Consider the following 23169-nt stretch of genomic DNA (forward strand, 5'->3'; position numbering starts at 1 on the left):
AGCCTGCCAAAGGCAGACTGATGATTCATGTTTGTAGGGAACAAGTATGTCAAAACTAACCAAATATTCTCTGATGACAAGGTTGCTTCAGACCCATACTGACCGTTAATTTATATTACCAATGAAACTGCAATTAAAAAACAAAAGGGTTTTTTTGGCAGGATGGGAAATTGGGAGTCACAGATCTGCAGCCCCCTCAGTGTGTCACCCTCCAAGCTCTGGGGCTCTGATGCCTCCTCCACACAGCATCATCCACTGCGAGCAAATTAAGAGGAGAAGCTACTCTTAAGTCTTGAGGCCACAGAAGCCATTAGACTCACTTATTTTGATCCCTTCTAAAAAGAAACTACAGATTTTTGAGTCCTCCCGTCTTTGAACCCAGCTACCTAACTCCCTACCCACACAAACTACAGGATTGTACTCGCCCTTGCGTTTCACAGATAACATGCTCTGCACGACAAAGTATGTTAGTTAATCCAGAGCTGGTAAATACTCACAGAAAACAGGAATATATTGGGGAAAAAAAGTCCCCCAAATACAGCTAAGTAGCATAAAATGGAAGATGCAAAAATCTGATTTTGTATCTCTCTTCTGACCACATCACTGAGCGTGTTCTGATCCAGGTAAGTCGTGTCCTGAACAAATAAATGTGGAGCAAGAGATGTGCCGGCGCCTCAGTGCGTAAGGTAGGACTGGCAGCTACAGCACATCCTGCAGTGGCCACATCCCCTCAGTCATGCAAAATTGAAAAGAAACACCAGGAGCTTAAAAGGCTGCATGTAAATCTACAGAAATGACCACATTTATCTTTTGGATTGACAGAACTGCATAGCCCATGGTGATCAGCTGCATGATCTTTTGAGTACACCAGCATTCGCACAGAACCTTAAGTACATGGTTATTTCCTGTGTTCAGATTCAAGGCTTTAAAATAGTATTTGGTGCTTTAACACATATTCCCTTTTAAAACATGTGGTGAATGAAGCAACAAAAGGGTTAAAACCTGCCACTGTGTTGTACTGCTGCTCTCACACTCAGGATGCAGCAACAACACTGGCTTAAGGAAAATATCAATATATCAATTGCTTTTGCATTTTTAATATGGTTAAAACAGCCACTTCTCCTTGAATCAAGCAGGGTTTTCTTTTTTCTTTTTTTTTTTTTATTTTGTGGAGAACACAATCAGCTGAGAATTGCACAGCATCCTTTCTGAGTTTCTTATGAGACACAAACAGAGGGAAACTCATACATTTTAGAGAAAGCTATTGTTGGTTACTCTCATTTAATCATACAGAGAAAGAAACACTTTAGTGAACAAGGTCAAAAGTGTAATTTCACTGCTGTCATGGGTCTATTGGGATTCTGGTTGTTCAAAACAAAGAGGCATCTCCTACTGTTAGGAGTATTCAGGGGACACCCTGATTCCATTACACACTTTCTCAGCCAAAAATGATTTGAAACGCAACATTAAACTGCACATTTCTACAACAGAGGATAAAAATCTGGTAAAGGTGACAAAGAGAGACCACTCGGAAAACCCTTTTTGACAGCATGTATCAATTCCAAGCCACAGGGAGGATGTATCCATTTTGTCAAAAGGTGTTAAGCATTGTGGATTCCGTACAGATGAAGCAGGAGTGTCTGGCCTGTCTGAAGAGGTATTAGAAATGTGTCAATGGAAAAGAAAGAGGGATTAAACTGACAGAAAGAATAAAGCAGGGTTTTATTACGTTCAAAGGGGAACCAAGCAGTAGATTTTAATTAGGTGTGTCACAAAATAGCTGAGAAAAAGAAAAAAAAACAACACACAAAATAAGTAAATCCTAGAACTACGGAATGAGTCTAGATGGGTACTTGTTTACTATGGTAACTAAATGCTTATATTTAAAGAAGAGCAATGCTAATGTCTGGAGAGCTTCAAACCATTTTTGTTTATTTACCTTTTCTTAATTGCTAAGAAGTGAAAGAAGAAGTGATTATAAAAAGATTTAAAAAAAATTGCTTCTCTCCTCTCTAAATGCAGTACTGAAACTTACAGCCATTACAATTACTGATGACTTTTTAATACATTCAGCCCTCTCACCTTGGTTTCACTTATTACAAACTGAATTACTCTCCTTTAGTCCCACGCAGACTCATTTCTCAGTGTTTCTTTAGAAACCAGGTGAACAAACACCTCACCGCACTGGCAGTAATCATGGAACTATAGTGCAAAGCCTTTAAATGATTTCCTTAATTTTATGAATTAAGGCAGCCTGGGGATAGTGAAACAAACCATTATATAATGTTTAGCTGGCATTAAAACAGGTCCCAGCGTTGACATATCCATCTCCATAAAACTCAGAGGTGAAACCAGCAACACCAATGGAAAAAACCCTGGCCGCCTCCCATCCATAATACCCAGCAGATATTTCAAAAATGCCCCAAACCCTACTCAGCATTGTCACCAAGAAGAAAACAAGAAACAACCAGGGAGGGGGTAAGAGCCAATGAAAATTGCCGCAGTCCTCATTTTCCACCTCCTGCCACTCAACAGTCCCGCCACCTGGTTTCTTCACATTTTTCAGCACAAACATCAGGCCGTCCACAGAAATATTGTGACAGAACAACAACACTGGATCATTTTTCTTCCAGCAGAATGAAGCCAGCGTTAGGAGGGAACACACTCTCCCTGCTTGTGGCTCTTGCTGTGGCAATGCAGCCTCACCATGTACATCACGGGTAAAGCGGGCTGCTCGGACACGCTCATTCATCACTTGGGGAAGCTTCAGCTCCCTCAGGCCAACAAAAAGTGTGAGAAGTTGCCTTGGTGAAGTATTGCACAAAAGCAGAGTTAAAGTAATTTCCTATAGGGTCCTATAGTCCTCTGCTTCGGCATTTCCTGCAGGAACAATGAAGAACCCCCCCAAACTCCTGCTGAAGGCCTTTCGCAGGCTGCCAGCTGCCCTGGCTGCTCTGAGGGTGAACATCTCGGCAGCACAGCCACCAAGGACAGCCCTGCTCTGGCAGGACACCCATCTGGCGCTCCGAGGTATTTCATTCAAGAGCCTCTTTTCATGTCCTCACACCAGCACGGAGCCAAGCGTGCCCCAGCTCTCCTGTGGCAACACCAGAACCTCCTCCTCCTTCGAAAAGAACCATGCAAAGAAATTACAAAATCCAGACCCTGCAAGAAACCCTGAGAGTCACCTTTCAGAGGCACCTACAAGCAATGCGAGCTGTTCTGCACACACACGTGTAGAGCTTTATGCTGTTTCCAGTTACCCAATGGCCTGTTTTTACTAAATGAATTGTATTATTTTTTTAATAAGGGATCACAAATGGGCAAGTAGAAGCTGTTTCTCGAAGCAAAATAACACTCATAGATTTCCACAGACAGGCTTACTTCTCATCTACACTAGCACCTGGGCCAGTCAGCATCTTCCTTACTGTCACCAAAAATAATAAAAACCTGGATTTTTAGAACAGATCTCACATTCCATCCCATTTAGTAAGCAGCAGGTTAAAGGGATTTTCTAGTCCTGGTGGCCTCCCTCTGCTCTACATATTGCATCCAACAGTGAGAAGCACTTGATCATCACCAACACTGTAACTAAATCACTTCAGTTGTTTCTGCATCACTACTCACTCTACAGTTTTAAAGTAAAATATAGTACTGAGCTTGCAGGTTGTCCACAGAGGAGACATCTTGGAGAAGACACCTTGCTAGGTCATTTTTGACCCCAAGAGCTGCATGCTTTTAGTTCTCTGTACCTCTTTTACATGCTGCAGCTCCATTCCCATGTGACTTTCCCATGAATTTGCTGCTCTAGTTTAGGTCCTCAAGTGTATTGCTTGTCTGATGCAATCTAAGTATGGAGTTATTATTAGCAGTTGGCTTATTATTAGCAGATGGCTTTATTAACAGCGTTTCATTTTAGGGATAATTAATTTTTCTTTTTTTTTTTTTTTTTTTTTTTTGTACTCCCACCCCATCACTAATGGGATGGCACTGGCTACCTGCATGCAATATTTTGTTTGCTTAATCAGGAAAGTAACTTTTGCTATTGAATCATTGGTGACTTTATGTTTACCTATACACTACTAGTATTGCCTACTCTGGTTCCAGTAGCACTAAAACAAAAGCTAACAAACTAAACTAAAATGCTCTGTAATTAATTGTGGGTGCTTTCCTGCTGGTTTACATCTGAACCCACCAATTCTTCAGAGAGGACTTCAGCTGGCAGCCAAGAAGCTATCAGAAGTCAGTTTATAGTAAGTCTAAAGTGACACCGTTAGCACAAGAAAACTGCCTGGCATCCGTTCCAGCGTCTTTAGGTTGGAGATTTGCTGTCCTCACAGGATTCATTTTGCCCATGACGATTTCAGTGTATTCTTCATTTGAACACGGCTAAGTCCGGGGTTGCAATGATGATACATCACTGTGTTTCTGTATCACGGCTGAACAACATGCCACCAATTTACTCAGGCCAGGCCAGGGAAATGAACAAAGTGGCGCAGTCACGTCTTTGTGGCCAGCTCAGAGCCTCAGGACTGGTATCTGTGGAATCAAAGGCTTTTTCCCTGCTGTCCAGGATATCGCATTCATCTCCAGGACGAGTTACTATGGCAACTAAACCTGGGCTTAGTGGATGAAGGCATTGCTGTGCAAGTCAGTGTTTATTTTGCCAGTAATATGGCTGAGATATGGCTGACCATGTAATGTGGAAGAATCATGGATTTTTTTCCCCTTGCTCTTCATTATCTTGCCACTGAGGAAGTCAGAATGACTTTCAGCAACTAAAGCATCACATCTACTTTGATCTCAGCTTTTTTGCTTAATTCAGTGGTGGTTGCAGGATATTGGAACAAGGTGGACCGAGAAGTAAAAGCAGACTGAAATTCGCACCCTCTGCTCACTCTGCATCAGTTACTTTTTATTCAAGCCCTGCTTCAATCACCCATGCAGAAGTGACAAAGGAAGCCCTCACTAAAAGCCCAGGAACAGGACGCAAGCTGCATTGCAGAGCTGCTGCCAAGACTGAATGGCCTGGGCTACCTGGCAGGCTCACGGAATTCAGGGGATGAGAAAAAGCTTTCCAGCACAGTAAGGGCCACAGCAGACTTGAAACATTCACCAAGGGCGCCTGGCTGCTCCCCCTGCCCACCCACCCTTCTTGCGTGCCCTGGCCCTGTAACACTGGAGCGAAGAACCTACGGGCTGCAAAGGCACAGATTAAAAAGATTGTTCTGAGCTTAATGCACTGCTCTGAGAGATCTGGATTTGGGTATATTTGCTTATACCATGAGTTGCCTCTATCAGATGGCACAGGCTCTTCATGCATCAGTAAAGTACTGGTAAAAGAGGGTTTAAAACTACATCTCAGCACCTTTACCCATCTTACCTGAGGCACTATGAACTCTACAAGCTACATATGCAACATACATGCAAAGATATTATTACAGTGGGAATTTTTCCTTGATCAGTGGTTATATTCACCAATGAAAAAAGGCAGCATGGGAATTTCTACTTGCAGTGGCAGCAACCAGCTTTTTTTGCTTGGCTTGATTGGGTTTTGTGGGTTTGAGGGTTTTCTTTCTTTTTTTAAAGGCTGAAAACCTATGAGAATTAAAGTTCATAGAATTCATGGCTCCTAGAAACTAATCCCAATCAACTGCGACTTTCTAGTTTACTGATATTACTTGAATAGCCAAAATTCCTCTTCCTCCTCATGATCTGGAACTTAAGGACTTCACAGGTAGATGATGCCTGTGTGGTTAGGACCAAAGACTTAACTGAAAATGTTTACAATGGCTTCAACACCTGCTACATTGCCATAGACACAGGGCATCCACTTTCCCAGGAAAAACAAGAGTTTGGAGAAGAGGCAGGACATTTGTTTTGACTTCAAAAGCCAAATTCACCATTTCTGCCAAGTCAGTGCTGGATACAAGGCGCCAGTACCCTGGAACTTGTCATCTACTGGACCTCTAGAAAATGTTCTTCCTCATCACTGCACTTTGAGTGCAATGACTTATTTCTGATCCAACACCTTTCCTCCACACCTCAAAGTGTTTCCTGAGGTGCCTCCAAAAGCTTTAGCCAGTACAAAATCCTGCAATATCTGAGGTTGCTGCTACTCCTATGAATCTTGTGCTGTTGCTTCTCCCTGGAAGGAAGCCAGGCAGAAGGAGGGGAGCCAGAAGTGCTTTTTGCAGGCCTGCAAATCAGGCTTCTAAAGAAAAAAAGCAGGGGAAACAGAGAGATGGGAATTGGCCATATCTCCCGAGTGTGACTAAGATGTCATGCTCTTTTGCAGCATTTTTGGCTTGGCAGGATCAGACTTCTCCACCAACCAAACTACAGTCAGTGAAGGAGAATGTGCATGGGAGACACTTACTTTGTCTTGAATTCAGTCTCTCCCTACTACACAGGCTCCTGAGCAGACCAGGCTTAGGTTATCTGTTGCCCGGAAATAATCAAACATTATTATTTCCAAGTGATTCCATTGAAGAATTAATAATAATCTAAAAAGGGGATGTGCACATAGATTGGTCAAAATACAATCTGTAAGTGTTGCTCTCACCTCTTGTGAGGCATCTTTTGAGGATTTGAGGAATAAGAACTTCAGAGGATGAAGAGGAGTCACCACGGATTATGTGGTCCCAGGGTGAAAAGGCCTGCATGTGGCTCAGAGGTTTGTACCGCTTTTTGTCCCATCTTTAGGAGAAGACAGGAAAAAAAAATGCTTTTCCAAATATTGCAGACTGGAGAAGCTTAGTAACTGAGTTAGTCTTTCCTCTAGAGACCTCTAAGTACGAAGCACAGATATTGCTGTTTATGCAGACACAGACGTAAGGAGACAGAGAGCTTGGTCAGGCCACTCAAGGAAAACAGGGAAAATATACACCACTTAGATTAGAAGATGGGTAGTTGAGAAAAATCAGAAAATTACAGTTTCTTAAAAATACTGTAAACCGAAGACTAAAGCAAACTAGTTCTACAATAGTAACATACCAGATTTTTGGTCTCCATCCCTACACAGTGTTAGCACTTCTGGCAAAAAAAACACCCTGCTGGACTGCCTTGAGGAAGAGGTCAGATACCATAAACCACAAAAATGGGTCAGAATCATCAATTCTGACTTCTCAGAAATTCTATTTGAGCTACAGTGCCAGTCAGCAGATACGTGGCTGTTTCCATGCCTCTCTCATTTACTTCATAAAAGCAGATTGATCCCCAAATTTTACTTCCTACAATGAGAACTATGCACAAGGGAAGCAGCTGACAAGCATCATAACACAGTAGAAAAGGAAGTATAAATGCAGTGAGACTCAACACAAGCAGCAAATCCGGAAAGAATTGAAGCAGTAAACAAAGCAGAATTCAATTTTCAATTCAGCATTTTATTACACTGGGAGAAGGTGGTGTTATAAACACACACTCCCACATCTGGGCACCTGAAGCACCAATGAAGTTGCTTAACGTGCACCCACACAGAAACGCCACAAAAACATTCACTCAGCAAGCTCCTATCATTTATTCCCAAATGCTTCAGAATTAATTCTACGCTTGCAAAAAGGAGGAGAAACATCTATTCTGGACATAAGGATATATGTTCAAGCAGAGGGTGAATATACCCTGAAAACATAAGCATGGGGGAGAAAAAGCAAAAAGAAAAAAAGATGATAAAAAAAGCTGATGAAGCAAAGCAAAAAAAATCCAGTGACCCCGCAAGTCTGTGAAGCCTCCTAAACATCAGGCTCTTTGCTTTGATCCCATGTTCTGCCAATAAATCAAAAAAAGCCCAAGGACCCATTTGCAGATTTAGAGAGTGTTTCAGGGCCTACAGAAAAGTCAAATCAACTTGTGGTGTTCTGCTTCTCGTATAATGATAAAAGCGCAGCAGCCCTGCATGTCTCTAAGCACAGCACAAAATGGCAGCGCCTGCAGCCTCTGAGCAGCTCCTCAGCCAGACAACATGAAAGCCAGAACAGCACTCGTGCCAAAGATAGCTAATATGATCATATTGCATTACAGTCACTGTAGTGATATTGGGCAAATGTTATGTTGCATGAGGCTATACAATAATTGGGCAGTAATCAGTAAAAACATTACGTCCTTGTTTTACTACTACTTCATCACTAGCTATAAACCAACAACCTAATATAGCACATAAAACTAAAAAGAACTGAGATTAACAGGGCGTGTTATGGCACTTTAGAAGTAAAAGTCACTTTAGCAATATAAAATTGAACAATACTATTTAAAAGAATTAGAAGATTTACTATTCCTTATTAAAAAAAAAAAAAAAAAAAAAAGGCAGTTATTCTGAGTGCCTGGCCTAGTTACCATAGTGTATATGGCAAACTGGCAGGCAAACTGGTAAGCAAAGTACAGTGCACCAATGCTCACCAAAAAAGCACTATATAGTGGATAGCTGACTATAGCACTATCAGTCCCTAATCAGATAACCTTGCATGGACAATGTTAACCACTGAGAGGAAGAGAGAAAGGAACATTAGAAAAAGCTTTGGCCAATATTCAGACATGAATTTTGACTGTACAAATAGGAATATTTATGGCAGTGTCCAAGAATGATCAGACAAGCCATTAGAGAATGAAAGCAGCTCCCTCCAACTTGTTTTCATCAGGATCTGAATACATCACCTCATTTTTAGCAGGGTTCTGGTATCATGTGCAGTTAATGTATAATTATTACAGAACTGTGATTGCATCGTTAGCAGAAGTTTAATTATATCATTGACATTAGTGATGCCATAACATCAAGCTCAATAATAGATCATAACAAAACCTACAATTAGCACAATTTTTCCTCCCTTTTACACCAACCAAAAGTGTTCAGCTTGGAGAAGCCTAATAGTCCATACAGAAGCGAGCTAGGGCTGAACCTGAAAGGGTTGCTGGCTGGTAATTTAGTAATATGGTAATTAAAGTCTTTTCATGATGTAATTACACATCAACTACAAAAGGACAGCTGCTATACAACACTGCCAGGGTACGTGGCATGAAATGATTAGATTTGAGAAGCTTTGGTGGTTAAACTGAATACCACAGACATAAGTCTGAGGTATAGCTGGCACCGCACAGCACATTATCATTCAAGTCTCACACTTGGCGTTTCCTTAGTCTCATTGTGATAGTAACAGTTTGTTGCACATACCTTGGTCCCCTGACAGCAGAAGCTGTTTCAAACCACCTTTAAAAACTTCTGCTGTTTTGAAGTTGCCTGGAATTAAAAGACCTAACCTTCTGGGCAGAGGCAGAACAAACGAGGTTTGCGTGAACCCAAAATGTTTATTTCCCACCCCTGCAGCACGAAACCTCATCTCACAGACTTTAGTCTGTGGGAAATGTAGCTTGATTTATTTGTAGGCTTTTTCCAGTGGGAGAGCAGAGAGGGGAGGAGGAGGAGGACAGAGAAGAGGCGCAAATGAGCAGGTGAACTCAAACTAAAGTTCAACTGAAGAACTGAGGTTTTGGCATCTACTTCCAATTGCAACTAGCACAAGTCCCCTGTTTGGGGGGAAAAACAAACCCCACTTTTCTTCTCAAGGGCAAACAAATTTTTTTTTAAAGTAGTTCCCTTATTGTACTTCTCACTGTCCTCATTTGTATCTGTACAAATCGTGAAGTTGACCACGCAAGGCATGACACAGCAAAAAGGAACATATTTTTCCAACTAACAAGAATAAAACTTCCTGGCGAAGCAACTGGGATGTTAAAAATACAGGAATGCACTGTGAACCCTGGCAGTAGGTGGACAACCTCAGAGCTGCTTTTCTAGTCCTAAAATGTCCCTTTAGTGAGGAGGAGTAACTTGGATGTTTTGCAATAGCTGTTTTTCTCTCTCTCTCTGGAACATGGGAAGCCAGGATTGGGTGGGAGAGAGGCCCAGAACTACTGATCTACACTTAGAAGCTTCTCTTTTCTTGAGCTCTGAAAATCTAGAAGCAGCCTTACTTGAAAGTGAAAGATTCTGGGAATCCAGAGAATTCTCTTCAGCATGAGGAAAATTTACCTGAGGTCATTTGAAAGTGCAAAACCAAACTAGGATCTGGAGGGACCCTGTTAGCTACAAGATGCAAGGAATGAGTATAGAAAATTGATCCCTGGTTCAAACAAGACCCAGCCTTGCCGATGGCTTCCCTTCAAATTCCTGCTCTTTGTTCTTTCCTGAAGAGATGTTTTTGATGGGCTTGATGAATATTCAAAGCCTATTGAAGACTTGGTGGCTTTAACTGAAGTGGGCGCTTGAGCTAATTCAAGATATCATCAATGAGTTTCTTCCCACCAGGTGTCAAGAGCTGCAATGATGCTAAGGCTGCTCTGGGAAGGCAGAGGAGGAATCCTGGGGGAACTGGAAGCAGCCAGTCATTTAAGAACAAAGATCTCAACTACTCAGAAGTTGGTTCTGCATGGCAGATTTTACATAGCACACTTTTAGGAGACAACAAAGCAATTTAGCCAACACAATGGAAGAGACTCAATTGTACTTCAAGTAGAACAGCACAGGAAAACATGATTATTTCTAATTTAATGGCAAAAGAGCTAAAATTTAGTGCAGCTACTGGTTCTGACAACTAACACAGGTGGTATACTAAAACATGTTTGCAGCTACCCTCTGTGAGGACTCATTTGACATTTGATGCAAAAAGGATTCAAATATGTCACTTGTCAAGAGGAACCGGGCAAGCATATAAACATAAAATTCAGCATATCAAGAACAATCCCCAACATGAAAAGAATAGGAGCTTTATACACTGAGGATTTATCTGACTTCCTACACAGTTTAAAGCAGCAAGAGGCAATAAAAATGTTAGGTTTAAACTACAAAACATTTTGTGGTTGACTGCTCTCTGTAAATACATTGTGCACACACAGTACCAACATGAACTATGTGCACACAAACCTCGAACACAAATGCATAACCATAGCAGTTTTTACCTAAAGACAACATGGTTCCGTATCTTTGCAGACTTCAATTTCTCAGCAGCTAAGAGACCACAACAGCAGTCTGTATCATGCAGGGAACTGTAATATTCTCCCTGGCCTGTTTATGCAGAGTACTGCCAAAAGAAACATGTGAAGGTCTTAAGTCTTGCAAGAACAGCCTCATTATCTCTCTCTGATGGTGGTATGGGCAGAGAGTAAGAGAGGGGAAAAGAATGCGAGTGCGATAATTCGAATGTGCTCCTAGTTTTAGCTAGAAAAAGCTTTTTGTCACAAGTCTTCAAGCATCCATCTTCGAAGTATAACAAAGCAACAACTCCTTAATGACAGCATTCAGTTCTGAGAAATGGATAAGTACACAGGCTAAAACAAGACACAGTAAAAATCCTAACCTGTGATTGCCCCTCTCCCTCCCTTCCTCTCTGTTGCAGGAATAGTAGTTATTTGCTCACAGGTTGTTACCTTCAATTATACCAAAATCTGAGAGCCAGGTGGCCTTTCAAGACTAAGGCTGAGGACAGGGACCAGAGGACTTCCTACTGAACTAGTCCAGCCCTACCAGCTGTTCCAGATGCAATCACCTTGTCAGTGTTCAACACGATTCCACCACACACCCAACATCCCTTCTGTTTCAATGGCTCATTAGCATCTTTCCATTTCTGTGAAATCATCAAGTTATTCAGAAGCTGCTACAGGGCCAGAAGTGTTGTCAACCTCCATGACTGCAACCACCACGTGACAAAATACTGGCAGCCTATCACTGCCATTTGCATTGGTTTGTGCGAGAACCATCAAGAGTCCAGCCGAGAAACAGAATCCTCTTGTGATACTGTTTGCAACTAAGGAACTTGATAACACCAGATCTGGGGAGTTTGGGGTGAAGGAATAGTTGGGGAGGCACCACGCTTACTCACCTGCTATCACCAGCATTTGCCACGTAAAGCTTCCCCAATAAATATACCACCACAAGGGCTGTGCAGCCACCAGAAATATTATACATGGTCCTCTCTCGTTCTATTTGCAAATCCTATGGGAAAAGAGAACAAGATTTACAAAGATGGCATTGCAATTACTGTTCTAGAAAATGAAGATTCCCTTTAAAAAAAAAAAAAAAAAGAAAAGAGTCTGTCTTACACTGTGCGTCCCACTGCCTTTCTTCACTGTTGTAGCTATTGCCACATGGTCAGGGAGAAGAATGGAAAGTCAAGGAGTACCTATTGCTTATGATATAAAGATGTTCAGGAAAAATCAGGACAGGAGATTGTAAAATATCAGGCACCAAGGAAAAACATGGCAGCTGAGGGATGCAAGGAAATTTGCTATGGAAAAAGCACAATGAAGGCAAAGACAAATGTAGCTTAACAGCCAGTATCTAGTGGTATAATTGCAGAGTGCTTTACACAGACAGCAAATAATTAATGAGACCTAGCTATAATGCGAATAATGACCTGCTCTCCAAAAGGGACACTATGGTTGTGGAGCACATACCTTTATGCATGGCAGCAAGACACATTCCTACCACAAGGCTGCTCCTCAGAAACACATGGAAGGGGTAGATTCTAAACTTGTTAAGGGTGGGGGGAGAGGTCAGTAGAACAGTATTTACTAAAAGATATCAGGCATTCACAGACCTTCCGGGATGAACCACAATGTTTAACCCTGTCTCTCATCTCACTGCTTTTATGAAGTTCTGAAAAGACTTAATTTTTATGCAATGTGCATAGGCCCAAATTTAAGGAGGTATGTACCTACTCAACCTCTGTTTAGTTTCCAAATGATTCTGAGTGTAAAAAATACATATGTATATAAGACCTCCTGCTTAACAGAATAGAAGAACATAAGTCACATCTATCATCAAAAAATCCATCAAGCCCAGGAACAAAAAATTACATAAATATATATATACATATACATACATATATATATATATAGAGAGAGAGAGAGAGACCCAGGAAAGCTTGGAGAACATAAAGGACACAAGTAAATGAGCTACTTTCCAGCACTTCATACATTTTAAACAAAAAATTGAAGTGTATGCCAGTGAATTCATTCTGCTGCCTCTAGGTTTAGTTTGGGGTAATAATGCAACATGTTACAAATTACCCTCCTCTTCTATGTCCAGAATCAAATCCAATTTCAAACTGGTTTTTCCTTGTAACACTGGATTGAAACAGGAAGCATCATTTAACATCGCTATTGCAAGTACTGGCAGATCTTTTCCAGCTAAAGCCTGCCTACTTGTATGGTTTTTATTATGAATATATTTGTTTGCTTCTGTGTGCACACACACACAAGAGCTATACTTCAGCCATTTTCATGTTTGTATTGAACAACAAACAGCTCAAATTGTCCACGCCTTGGGGTATGGGATTTAGAGCTTTATTTTAGAGCTAAATTTATCTGAGGAAAAGCACCACAACAAATGCAAACCATGACAGCTGCAATTTGCTTGAAAATCTGCAGAGTTGGAGGCAGCCAGGCACCATGCTTTGTTTCCTATAAATTTCAGGGGAGGAAGGTGGCCTGGGGCAGCAGCGAGGATGCTCAGCAGCACTCGCTGTCCTGAGCAGGCTGGGCAGGCAAAGGTGCCTGTCACAAATAATGTGACTCCTGGCAGGCTGGTGTGCACAGGGACCGATCCTGTTTGTGCCATGAATACAGCACTGAGGCGAGTGGTGCGGTGGGGACAGCAAGAAACACGCGGCGTTGCCCAACAAGGCCATACCCCGCAGCACCAGGAACTGCACTATCCAGTCTCTCATCGACTCATGGTTTTCCTTTCCTTTTCTTTTTTTTATTTTATTTTTTAAAAATTTTGATTCTTTTTTCGGTGTGGGGGGGTGAAGGCATGGGATGTCAGTGAGGACCAGGAAGAAAACACCTCCAAGCTAAAAAATCAAATCTTGCAGAACCTTTGGTCACAGACATGGGCCTGTTATAAATGCCTCTTTATCTAATCTTGCCATAGCGAAGCTGATTTTCCTCCCCGTGGTTTCTATATATTTTTAAATTAAGCTGAAAAGAACAGTTCAAAGGAAGCAGACGTTTCTAACCATCAAAATAATTTAAACTTACAACTACTACAGTGGATTTTCCAGGCACTGCCAGGAATTTTAAAAACCCTTCATTTCCGCAGTTCAGAGTATCCTCTGAGACCTTCAAACAATGTACAATTCCTCACCTGGTTTCAGCTCTGTCATATGTACACTTTGCAAGTGCTGGAATGACTAAATTAAAATTTATTTCTTTCAATAAGCAGAATTCAGAAACATCTATTATAGGAGAGAAGACGGATAATCCTTAGGGCCTCGTTTTCAGAGTTTCCTTGACTTAAACTAGATCTGTGTACTGGATTTTTTCGAATCATTGCTGTTCATGGGCTCTTCCATCTACTTGTTCAGAACTTGAATTTACTACCATAACTTGCCAGAGTATATTCAGTGCCATGTTTTATTTTATATTATATACTCTGATGTTTTTCTTTTTTTTCCCTTTTTTTTTTTTGGGGGGGGGGGGGTGGTGGGGGGAAGGCAAGAGGAGAAGCCTTTCCTACAGCTCAACAAGATTCAAGGGGAAAAAAAATAAACCAAAATAAAATAAAGTCCACCAATGTCACTAACTCATTGTGATGTACAGACATAGGCTTTTAACAAAATACTCTGTAACAGTGCTGCTGGGAAAGTAGCGCAGCACAAGCAGAGGCAGAAACCCCCAAACACCTCTGAAGTCTTTATGAGTGTGAAGGGCTCATTCTAGACAAAGTCGAAGCATATACAAAGCTTCCTCATTTTCCACCCGGACAAAGATTTCAGATAAGGCGATTTTCTTCCCCCAGACCGCTCTTTTCTCCACCATGCAGGATCCCCACACAGCAATCTGGGTGCAGGGGAAGAGCTGAGCAATGGTGGGCAGAACCAAACAATGCATTTCCAGCCCAAAGGGCAGCGCCTGCCACTCAGATCCTGATAGAAAAAGAATTAAAAAAAAGATTTCTATATCCTCTGTTCAAAAGACTATCATTTCATGGCAAAGCAGCAGCTAATTCACCCTGTACTCTGCTCCCCTGTTCAGGATGCACGTTTGTAGCAGCAGGTGGGAGCCCGGTGCCCTCACGCCCGGTCACCCTCGTCCTCCTGCCTCGGGTGAGATGGGGCAAAGGCTGCAGAGGACACCCCCGGCTGCGTTTCCAGAGCACAGGCGGGAGCTACTTTCTCCACCCATCACAGACACCGCCGAGGACGCGGCGGCAGCCCCGGGACAGACCGTCCCGACCGCTCGGGTCTCCCCAGCGCCTGCCACGCAAGGGCCCGGACCCGCCCTCCCCAGCGCAAAAGCGCGGGTTAATCACGCTATTTAACAATTTCTCCCCAAAAAGGAGGGAGATGACGCCACGAAGCCGCTACGGGCCTCCGTCAGAGGCTCCCGGACCCTCGACGGCGGCTTGCTTGTGCCACCTGGTGGAGACCCCGCGGAGGAGCACGGCGTGGGCCTCGCGTTCTCCTCGCCCCGCCCGCCCCGGCCCACGCGTGCCGGGCAGCCGAGCGCCGGGACGCGGCACCGGCGGCCGCGGGTGGGCTGGGTGCGCGGCCGGGCCGAGGGGAGGCGGCAGGAAAGGGGCAGCGCGGCGGCACGAAAAATGAATGCGTCTGGAGCCCGTGCTCAGTCTGAGAAATAGAGGACTTTGAAAACAGAACTGGGCACATTCGAATCTTGTCGTTATAGCAAGATAGCATACTGCAACAACTACTACAATAACTGCTTCTCATCTGTATCTGTCCTCAGAGCAGGGGCCCTTCCTCCGGGATGTCAATACTGCTGTGACAGAAAACACCTTTACTCCCTACACACACAGCTTCACCTATCTGCTTAAAAAGTTCCAGAACGCAAAATCTTAAATTAACTCCTTAATCTGCTTTACCTCTGTCAAAAAGGCATCAAAATCCTATAGCACTGTTTCAGCTCTCCGTTCTACTAACTACTTGATCAGAAGAAACTTGTCTAAAGAAAATATCATACAGCATATGTTGCACTCTCAAGATTGTTCAAATCGAAATGGCATCAATCGTGCAAAAGCAAGTCTAGATTTCCTCCAAGTCAAAAAAAAAATTTCAATAAAGAAAATCATTATACAATGTATACAAAGTTACACCTTCCAATAAGTTATACAGACCAGTTCTGTGCCATTTTTTCCCATCCAAAATTAAACAGGGTTCAGTGTGGAATAGGTGCTTTCACTCCTTAATCTTACTTTGAAATACATACTACATCACACACACATATATAAGGTTAAATATGGGGAGGGGATTAGAGTTTGATGTGTCTAGAACTCAATCTATAAATACAAACCTTAAAACTCAAGAGATAAAAATTAGAGGATTTGACTTACGATACTTGCAGAACTTGAGCTTATTTGTTTCCTTTTAACTGGAATAATTGTGATCATTGATAATTACTGACATTGGGCGTTTTAAAATAGTTTTCAACAGAACAGTAAAATATCTGAGAACACAACACAGCCAGCTTTCCACAGTGTTTTACTGCATGTAGCTGTCAGACAAGCACTGTCCAAAGGAAACCACACCCAATAAAGGAAAAATAATTTTAAAAGCCTTTTGAAAGAGTTTAATTGCATTTTATGTGACACTTGAGGCAGAACTAGGGAGAGCTTAACTAGAATTCAAAAGGCAGTTGGGGAAAACAGTAATGGTATGCTACGTGCTCCCAGGGAAAGTGGACAAAATCATAATTAGATAAACCCATCAGGTTGGACTGTTTAAAAACAAATTTAAAAAAGGTGTATCTGTATCTACTCAGCATTTTCACCAGGTTCAAAGGACTCCTTTGCAGCAATGGGTGTTTCAGGAAACAACACCAAGAATTCTGCCTACATGTCCAGGAAATGTGAGCTCTCACCAAGTGCCAGGTAAAACGATACGCTCTGCTGGGACAAAACCCTCGTACATTATGCACGCCTCAATTGAATTGACCTAACTCAACAACATCCATGATGTTCCAGTACAAAATAGGGCTGAATAAACAATGTGCTGTGGAAGAGGCCCAAAATCTTCACCCAAAGACTACTAGGAGAGTATAAACCAGCAGGAAGTTAGACAGAGGTAGGAAGAAGATCAGTCATTGCAAGCACACATGAGACTCAGGAGTGTTGATCTTACAAGCCACTCCCTTACATGGGCAAAAGAAAATACTGCTTTGCCTAAACCAATTATAAGACTCCCCCAAGATCTTAAAGTAGACAGAATTATCCATTGCTTTTCTTAATTTGACCATATTGGTAAGACTTCTGTTTAGTGTAAAACTTAATGCTGAGATTATATTGCATTGTGGTAGACATGGAGTCATTTATATCGCAAAGACAGACAATGAACTTCAGCCCTCTGATAAACAGCAAAAGTGGGAATTAAGGTATCTGAACTGTAGCATATAAACAAAAACACAAGGAGGAAAATAAAGTATTCTCCGGACTTCAGTTTAGAAAAATGGAGGACAGATTACTATGACCTGTACGTGGAATATCCAGACACTGTATCTGTAGTGAGTTATCCAGAGTTTCTGCATTTGCCCTACTCTATCCATAAAAGTCCTCTCAAGCAGTCAGGTGCCTGGACATGAGCTGAGATGGTATTTTGTGTGAACACCTGCCCAACAAAGATGTGAACTCAAAGTAAAGCAGGGCAGTAACAGATGTGCTTAGGAAGGCAGTGATGGGTAACGCCTCTGCTGCTCTCATAAGAAAGTTAGAGAGCACTTGAAACGGCCCTTCTTTACCTCTCCTACCTTCGCTTTCCAGTCCCATCAACCCCATTTCTCACCTCTCCTCTACTTGGAGCCAGTTTCAACTGGCGAGAGAGAACCATGTCATGCACTCAGCGCCTGGCACTCTTCTGGCCTGAAAATCACCCCAACTGAAGCATGAAATTGGTGTCTTATGCATGATCTGAACCCACTAGGGTGCAGTGGATGGGCAGTGCCATCTTTTTCTTTCTTTCTCGACAAAGAAGGGAGCAAGCTAGTCCTCCCTTCCTGAAAAAGGCATGATAAACTGACTGGAGATTTTCATGCATCCTCAGTTGGTTGGTCTGTTTGCCCACACTTCCTTGGGGAGGAAGGACAATCCAGCAAAATAATTGCTTATCAGAATTCATAGTGAAGCACCACTTTGTTATAATAAAAGCTGTAGTCTCTAATTAGATGCATGTACTAAACAAAATTCACATATATCAGGAAAAACAATGCTTGAATACTTCCTTTCAGAGAACAAATAAAACATCTGGGAAACACTCATTAGTTCAAAAACCTTCTGCTCAAATAAGAGGCTTTTCTAACAGCAACAAAAACAAGTTAAAAAAAATAAAAGAAAAGAATAAAATCAGATCTCCTAAGACTTGATCTACATGTACTTACTGGCAGGGCAAGCCTCTGCTCTGTCTGACAAGAATTATTTTTAATAACATGGAGAAGTGAAGGAGGCAGGTGCAGAGCAGCGACAGCAATTACAAAAGAGAAAAGGCAGCCTTCCATGGGGAAATTGATGGATATTCTGTTCCTATAGGGTCATGATTTCCTCTCAGTTGTTCATGCTGTATACAAGTCAAGTGGGTGGTAGGAACATACTTCATGTCCTGCTCACCCACACCCTGCCTGTCTCAGTCAAGAGCAGCACACGTGCTCTCCGCAGTCACTGCTGTGCTTTATGAGCCACTCCAACACAAATGTGAACTACAGGTCACTAGATCAAGGATGCTGCCCCTCATCCATGTCCCTGACATGACCTTTTATGACCAGTTTATGTATTTGTGCGCAACACAAACGATGTGTTGGTGGTGCAAGGGATGCTGCAAGCCTTTGCTGCTGCTCTGGAAGGGCAACAAGGCTTTATAAAGTGTGTGCCCGTATACACATCTTATGATAACAGCCAATGCTGAAACCTGCCACTGTGAGGCAATACTCATTCTTATATTAAAAAAGAAGGAACAAAAAAGTAAAAAAGGGAAACGAAAAAAAAGCACCAAGCTTCTAAGAGCCAAGTAATCCACAAGGATGGCTGTAGTGCTGCCTGGGATCTCAGGTACAGCTCCTGCCTCAGAGGGATGTACCAAGTACGCTGTTGAGGCTCTTAAACAATCCTGTCCACACTCAGATGGTGTTTAAGTAAGAGAAGAAAAAAAAAAGTTAAAAAAAAATCCCTAAGTGTTCACTTTCTCCAGGCCATGCAACTCACAAATGTATGCAACGTGAACTTCAGAGCCCCGAGACATACATACCATTTCCTTGAATGCACTTTCTATGGCCCCAATAACCAGGCACTCATGTGGGATCTTCTTCTCAGTGAAGAAGCGTGTTGGAGGGGTGCTGGGCGAGCCTGGGGCCCCCACACCACCACGCAGGGAGGCCGCCCGTGTCAGCGTCCTGCTGTTGGTGGACAGGTTGTCGGGCTCCTCTCCCAGGCAGGTGGGCGGGAGGACGGCCGTGTTCCTCAGGATGTCCACGATCTCCTGCAGCTGCTCCAGGATATGGTGCTGCAGCAGTTTGGAAGCGACCACAGCTGCCCCCGACCCAGCGTGTCCATCAAACAGGGACCAGTAGTACAGGTTGATCCCATCTGTTTCCTGGAGAAGCAGGAGGGGAAGAAAGGGAAGGAAAAGAGATGTGTTACACAGCCACGAGTGAGGTGACAAAGCAGCCGGTAGCACAGGAACAGCAGGTAAAACACAGGTAACTTTCTAAGAGGTAGCTTTCTGAAATGGAGTAATAGCCACTGTGTTAGTACAGCTCTGACAGGAAGAAGTAATGTCTATTTTTGCCACATGTCTCTACATTTTTTTTTTTCCTTAACCACCCTCCCCCCCACCTCCCAAAAAAAAAAAACAAAACTGAACTTACAATCTTTCTTACCTTACAGCCATCACAAGATGCACTGACCAAGCACAACCACCATTGTAAGACTAAGTTATTTTCCTAACAACTATGTAGATCAGAAGAAAAGCATTCAAAAAATCATGTTTTTAATAAATGATGGACCTACCACCATGGAGACCAAAATTCTACACAAGACAGCACCTGCTACTTCTGCAATAGGTTTTTTTTTTTTTTCCCCACTAGGCATGAGATGAATGACCTCAGTTTGACATCTAGTAATAAGATGTGATCCCCACTTGCCATGACTGGTACACCAGGCTGCCCAGGGAAGTGGTTGAGTCACCAGCCCTGGAAGTGTTTAGAAGACATACAGATGAGGTTCATAGTGACATGATTTAGTGACAGAGTTAGGTTATGGTTGGACTCAATGATCTTGAGGGTCTCTTCCAACCAAAATTATTCTATGATTCTATGATAAGGTCCATCCATGCTGGCAGGTGGGATAGGTCAGGCTTCCGCTGCCTGTGCAAGCCCAGGAACCAGCACACCATGGAGGTCCTCCAGGATGGCAGACACAAGTGGGATCAGCTGCACTCCACCCACAGTTGCCCACACATTCACTGCTTAGTTCTTCCCAGGGCTCTGAAGACTCCCGTATAGTACTGGAGCGAAATACCCCCTGATCAGAAGAGCTATGCAAGTGTTTTGGCATAGCTCTTGGCATAACAGTATGCTTTTAGATCTTATTTCTTAGCTCAATTCAGCACAACTGCTCTCATACAGGCAGAGTACCTGGAAAAAGTAAATTTTGTAGACCTCATTATTAAAATTAAGGTATTTGTGGTAAAGTTACATATTTGTTCAGCAGCTACTGATCAGTGCTGTGACTTTCAAGTATTTCTCCCTTTCTGCTCCGCAGAGTCTTCTCTGACAGTTGTAAGTCAGCTCCACTATTGCTCAGCAGAAACCACGTCCTTGTGGTGGGGTTCTTCGTCATTTAGATAGGGCCCATTAACCCAGAGCTGGAAGCAAACTAAGGTCTTGGCAGCACGAGCTCTGATCTGACTGAAAAATACCAAGGAGCCATACTGTAGATAACCTCTACCTTTTGGGGGGAGAAATTCACCTAGAAATCTTCAAGGAAGCATTTAATACTAGTCTTTGCATGATAGCATATTTGGTAGCAACGTGTGGAAAGAGTCTTTCCAGTCTCTCCTTTCCCCTCCATTTCTTGTGAAGCTTGCACCTTCTCCCAGCTATGCTGAAACAACTGGTTGTGGGGCTGCCTAGTGAGTCAGATGTGGGTGGACTAATACAGATTTAGAAAGAAAGAATCTTGAAAGGGACAGGAATCAGCCAATACTGCTGCAAAACACCTCATACTAAGACAGCATAACATAGATCTCACTGCAGTCAAAGAACTTAAAAATTATATCTGCGTGTCATGCTGACTGTGGTCTAATTTAGGATGACAGACATGATTTGTTTCATTCACCCAACGATGCTCCCTTACACAATGGATCAGCATGTAGTCCAGGTATCACCTGCATCCCACCACCTCATGCCCAAGTGCTGCTTATTTCACACTAATGCACAGGGTTGGGAACTGAAGCTCCTTTTATTTTTCTGCTGTTTCAGCTGCTCCACAAAGGTGCCAACCACTGGCTGTAGGGCAGGACAGACCGGCTGGAGTAAAAACACTGTGAATTGTCATTTTCAGATCCAAAAGACATTATTCATGGTTGCCCTGAGCTACAACATCCAAAATGTAATGTAAAATGTCTCTTTTAGCAATATGTATATTGACCATCACTATAAGTTCATGCTGTTCTAAGGGCAGAGTTCATTGCTGAACAAGCATTACAACTTATAACTTAATTTGTTGAAATGCACATTTAAAAGCCTTGACTATTAAAATTACATAAAACTCAATATTTTTTTTTAGCTTATGGCATTGCTGCTGTAGTAAAGTTCAAACATATTCTTAACCAGTGCATTAACAATGTAGTCATCTATACAGTGAAGAGCCCATCCAAGAGAAGGAATTCAGCAGTCTACTGTGCACTCTTATTTCATCACTGTAATGCTGAAAAAAGGGAGTGCTGTCCTACAGTACTGGATGACTTACCACAGTAAGGATCACACAGGATACATCCTATAATGGTGGAAAAAAACAACAAATGTACATATTTCCAAATGTAGCTCTTTAGCCAGTCCCACCCACTTATCCAATCTGGTAAATTCACGGAAGACGCGTTGTGCAATTTCACCCTGGAGGCATGACTGGCAGCTGTGCTATCTTGCTCTGGGTTCAGAATCCCTCCCAAGTTCGCACAACAGTTGGCTGCAAAATTCTGCTTAAGCCACTTTTAACGGATAATGGAATTACTGACTGGAAAACCTGTTTGCAAAAATAGATTGCTATTCGTGCAAAATGTGAAGTTTTTTGCCAACAAAAACAAGTATCCCAATGTGAAAGTATTTCAGCTGAAAACTGAAGCCATTTATTTGAAATGGCAACAACACTGTGTCTCCTGGGAGCTGCAGATGAAACTACTTCTGCTCCCATTCTTCTGTTAGGGTTTGGCTCCCTGGCCAAAATCCACCGTATGGTGCACCACGGATGATGTTCCCACAGCTTATGTTCTCACGTCATTCGAAAGGTGCTACCCCTTTGGAGATGTGCTGCCTTTGGGGGAAAGAGCATAAAGGCACTAGACCTCTGACTGAAACAAATATTTAACCTTCCACCTAAAAGAAGACAATATTTTGTCATCACCTTCCTCCTGCCCCCGAAGTATAATGGAAAATTACAATTAAGAACAAGTTTAAACCATGCCCACACACACTGATTTTCCTAAGCTTTTTCTAAAGTAAGCCCCCACCAAGGTCTGTATTAGAGATTTTCAGAAGATGAAGGAGAACAGTTATTAATGCAATTTGTTCTCATAATAATGAGCACACCACTGGATATGTCGACTGAACAAGCCTCATGTAAAACTGGTCATCAAATAAGGTGCCATCAGAGACTGGGAAGCTTTAAAACAGACCAGAACAATGGCCCATGACAAAAAGTGAAATTAAAATGTTACGCCTTGTTTCCTTTAAGCTGATGGGCAGCACAAATTAGGACAGAGAAGCTCACATGAACCTGAGCTGTATTCTTGGGCTGTCACTGACATGAACATGGTGTGGCCACATCACCTATGGTGGTTCTTCTGGAGTTCACTGATCTTGTCATTTTTGGACTAGTAATTCTTAAACAAGAGAGTGTTGCTACCAGTTCAGCTACATTCAGAGGTCTACACTGCACTCCTCCAACATAGTTCTCTAAACTGC

General features: G+C 42.5%; 1 protein-coding gene across 1 annotated transcript in view; it reads right to left on the reverse strand.

Annotated features, from left to right (window-relative positions):
* Positions 1-23169, reverse strand: part of PPM1H (protein phosphatase, Mg2+/Mn2+ dependent 1H) — a 137650-nt gene that overhangs the window by 43987 nt on the left and 70494 nt on the right. Inside the window, exons 3-4 of the mRNA XM_082056104.1 lie at positions 19236-19580; positions 11868-11980 (exon numbers count right to left, since the gene is read on the reverse strand). Coding sequence (XP_081912230.1) covers positions 11868-11980; positions 19236-19580 — 458 coding nt within the window. The remainder of the gene's footprint in view (positions 1-11867; positions 11981-19235; positions 19581-23169) is intronic.

This window comes from Streptopelia decaocto (assembly GCF_964273445.1).
Source record: "Streptopelia decaocto genome assembly, chromosome: 1".
NCBI lineage: Eukaryota > Metazoa > Chordata > Aves > Columbiformes > Columbidae > Streptopelia > Streptopelia decaocto.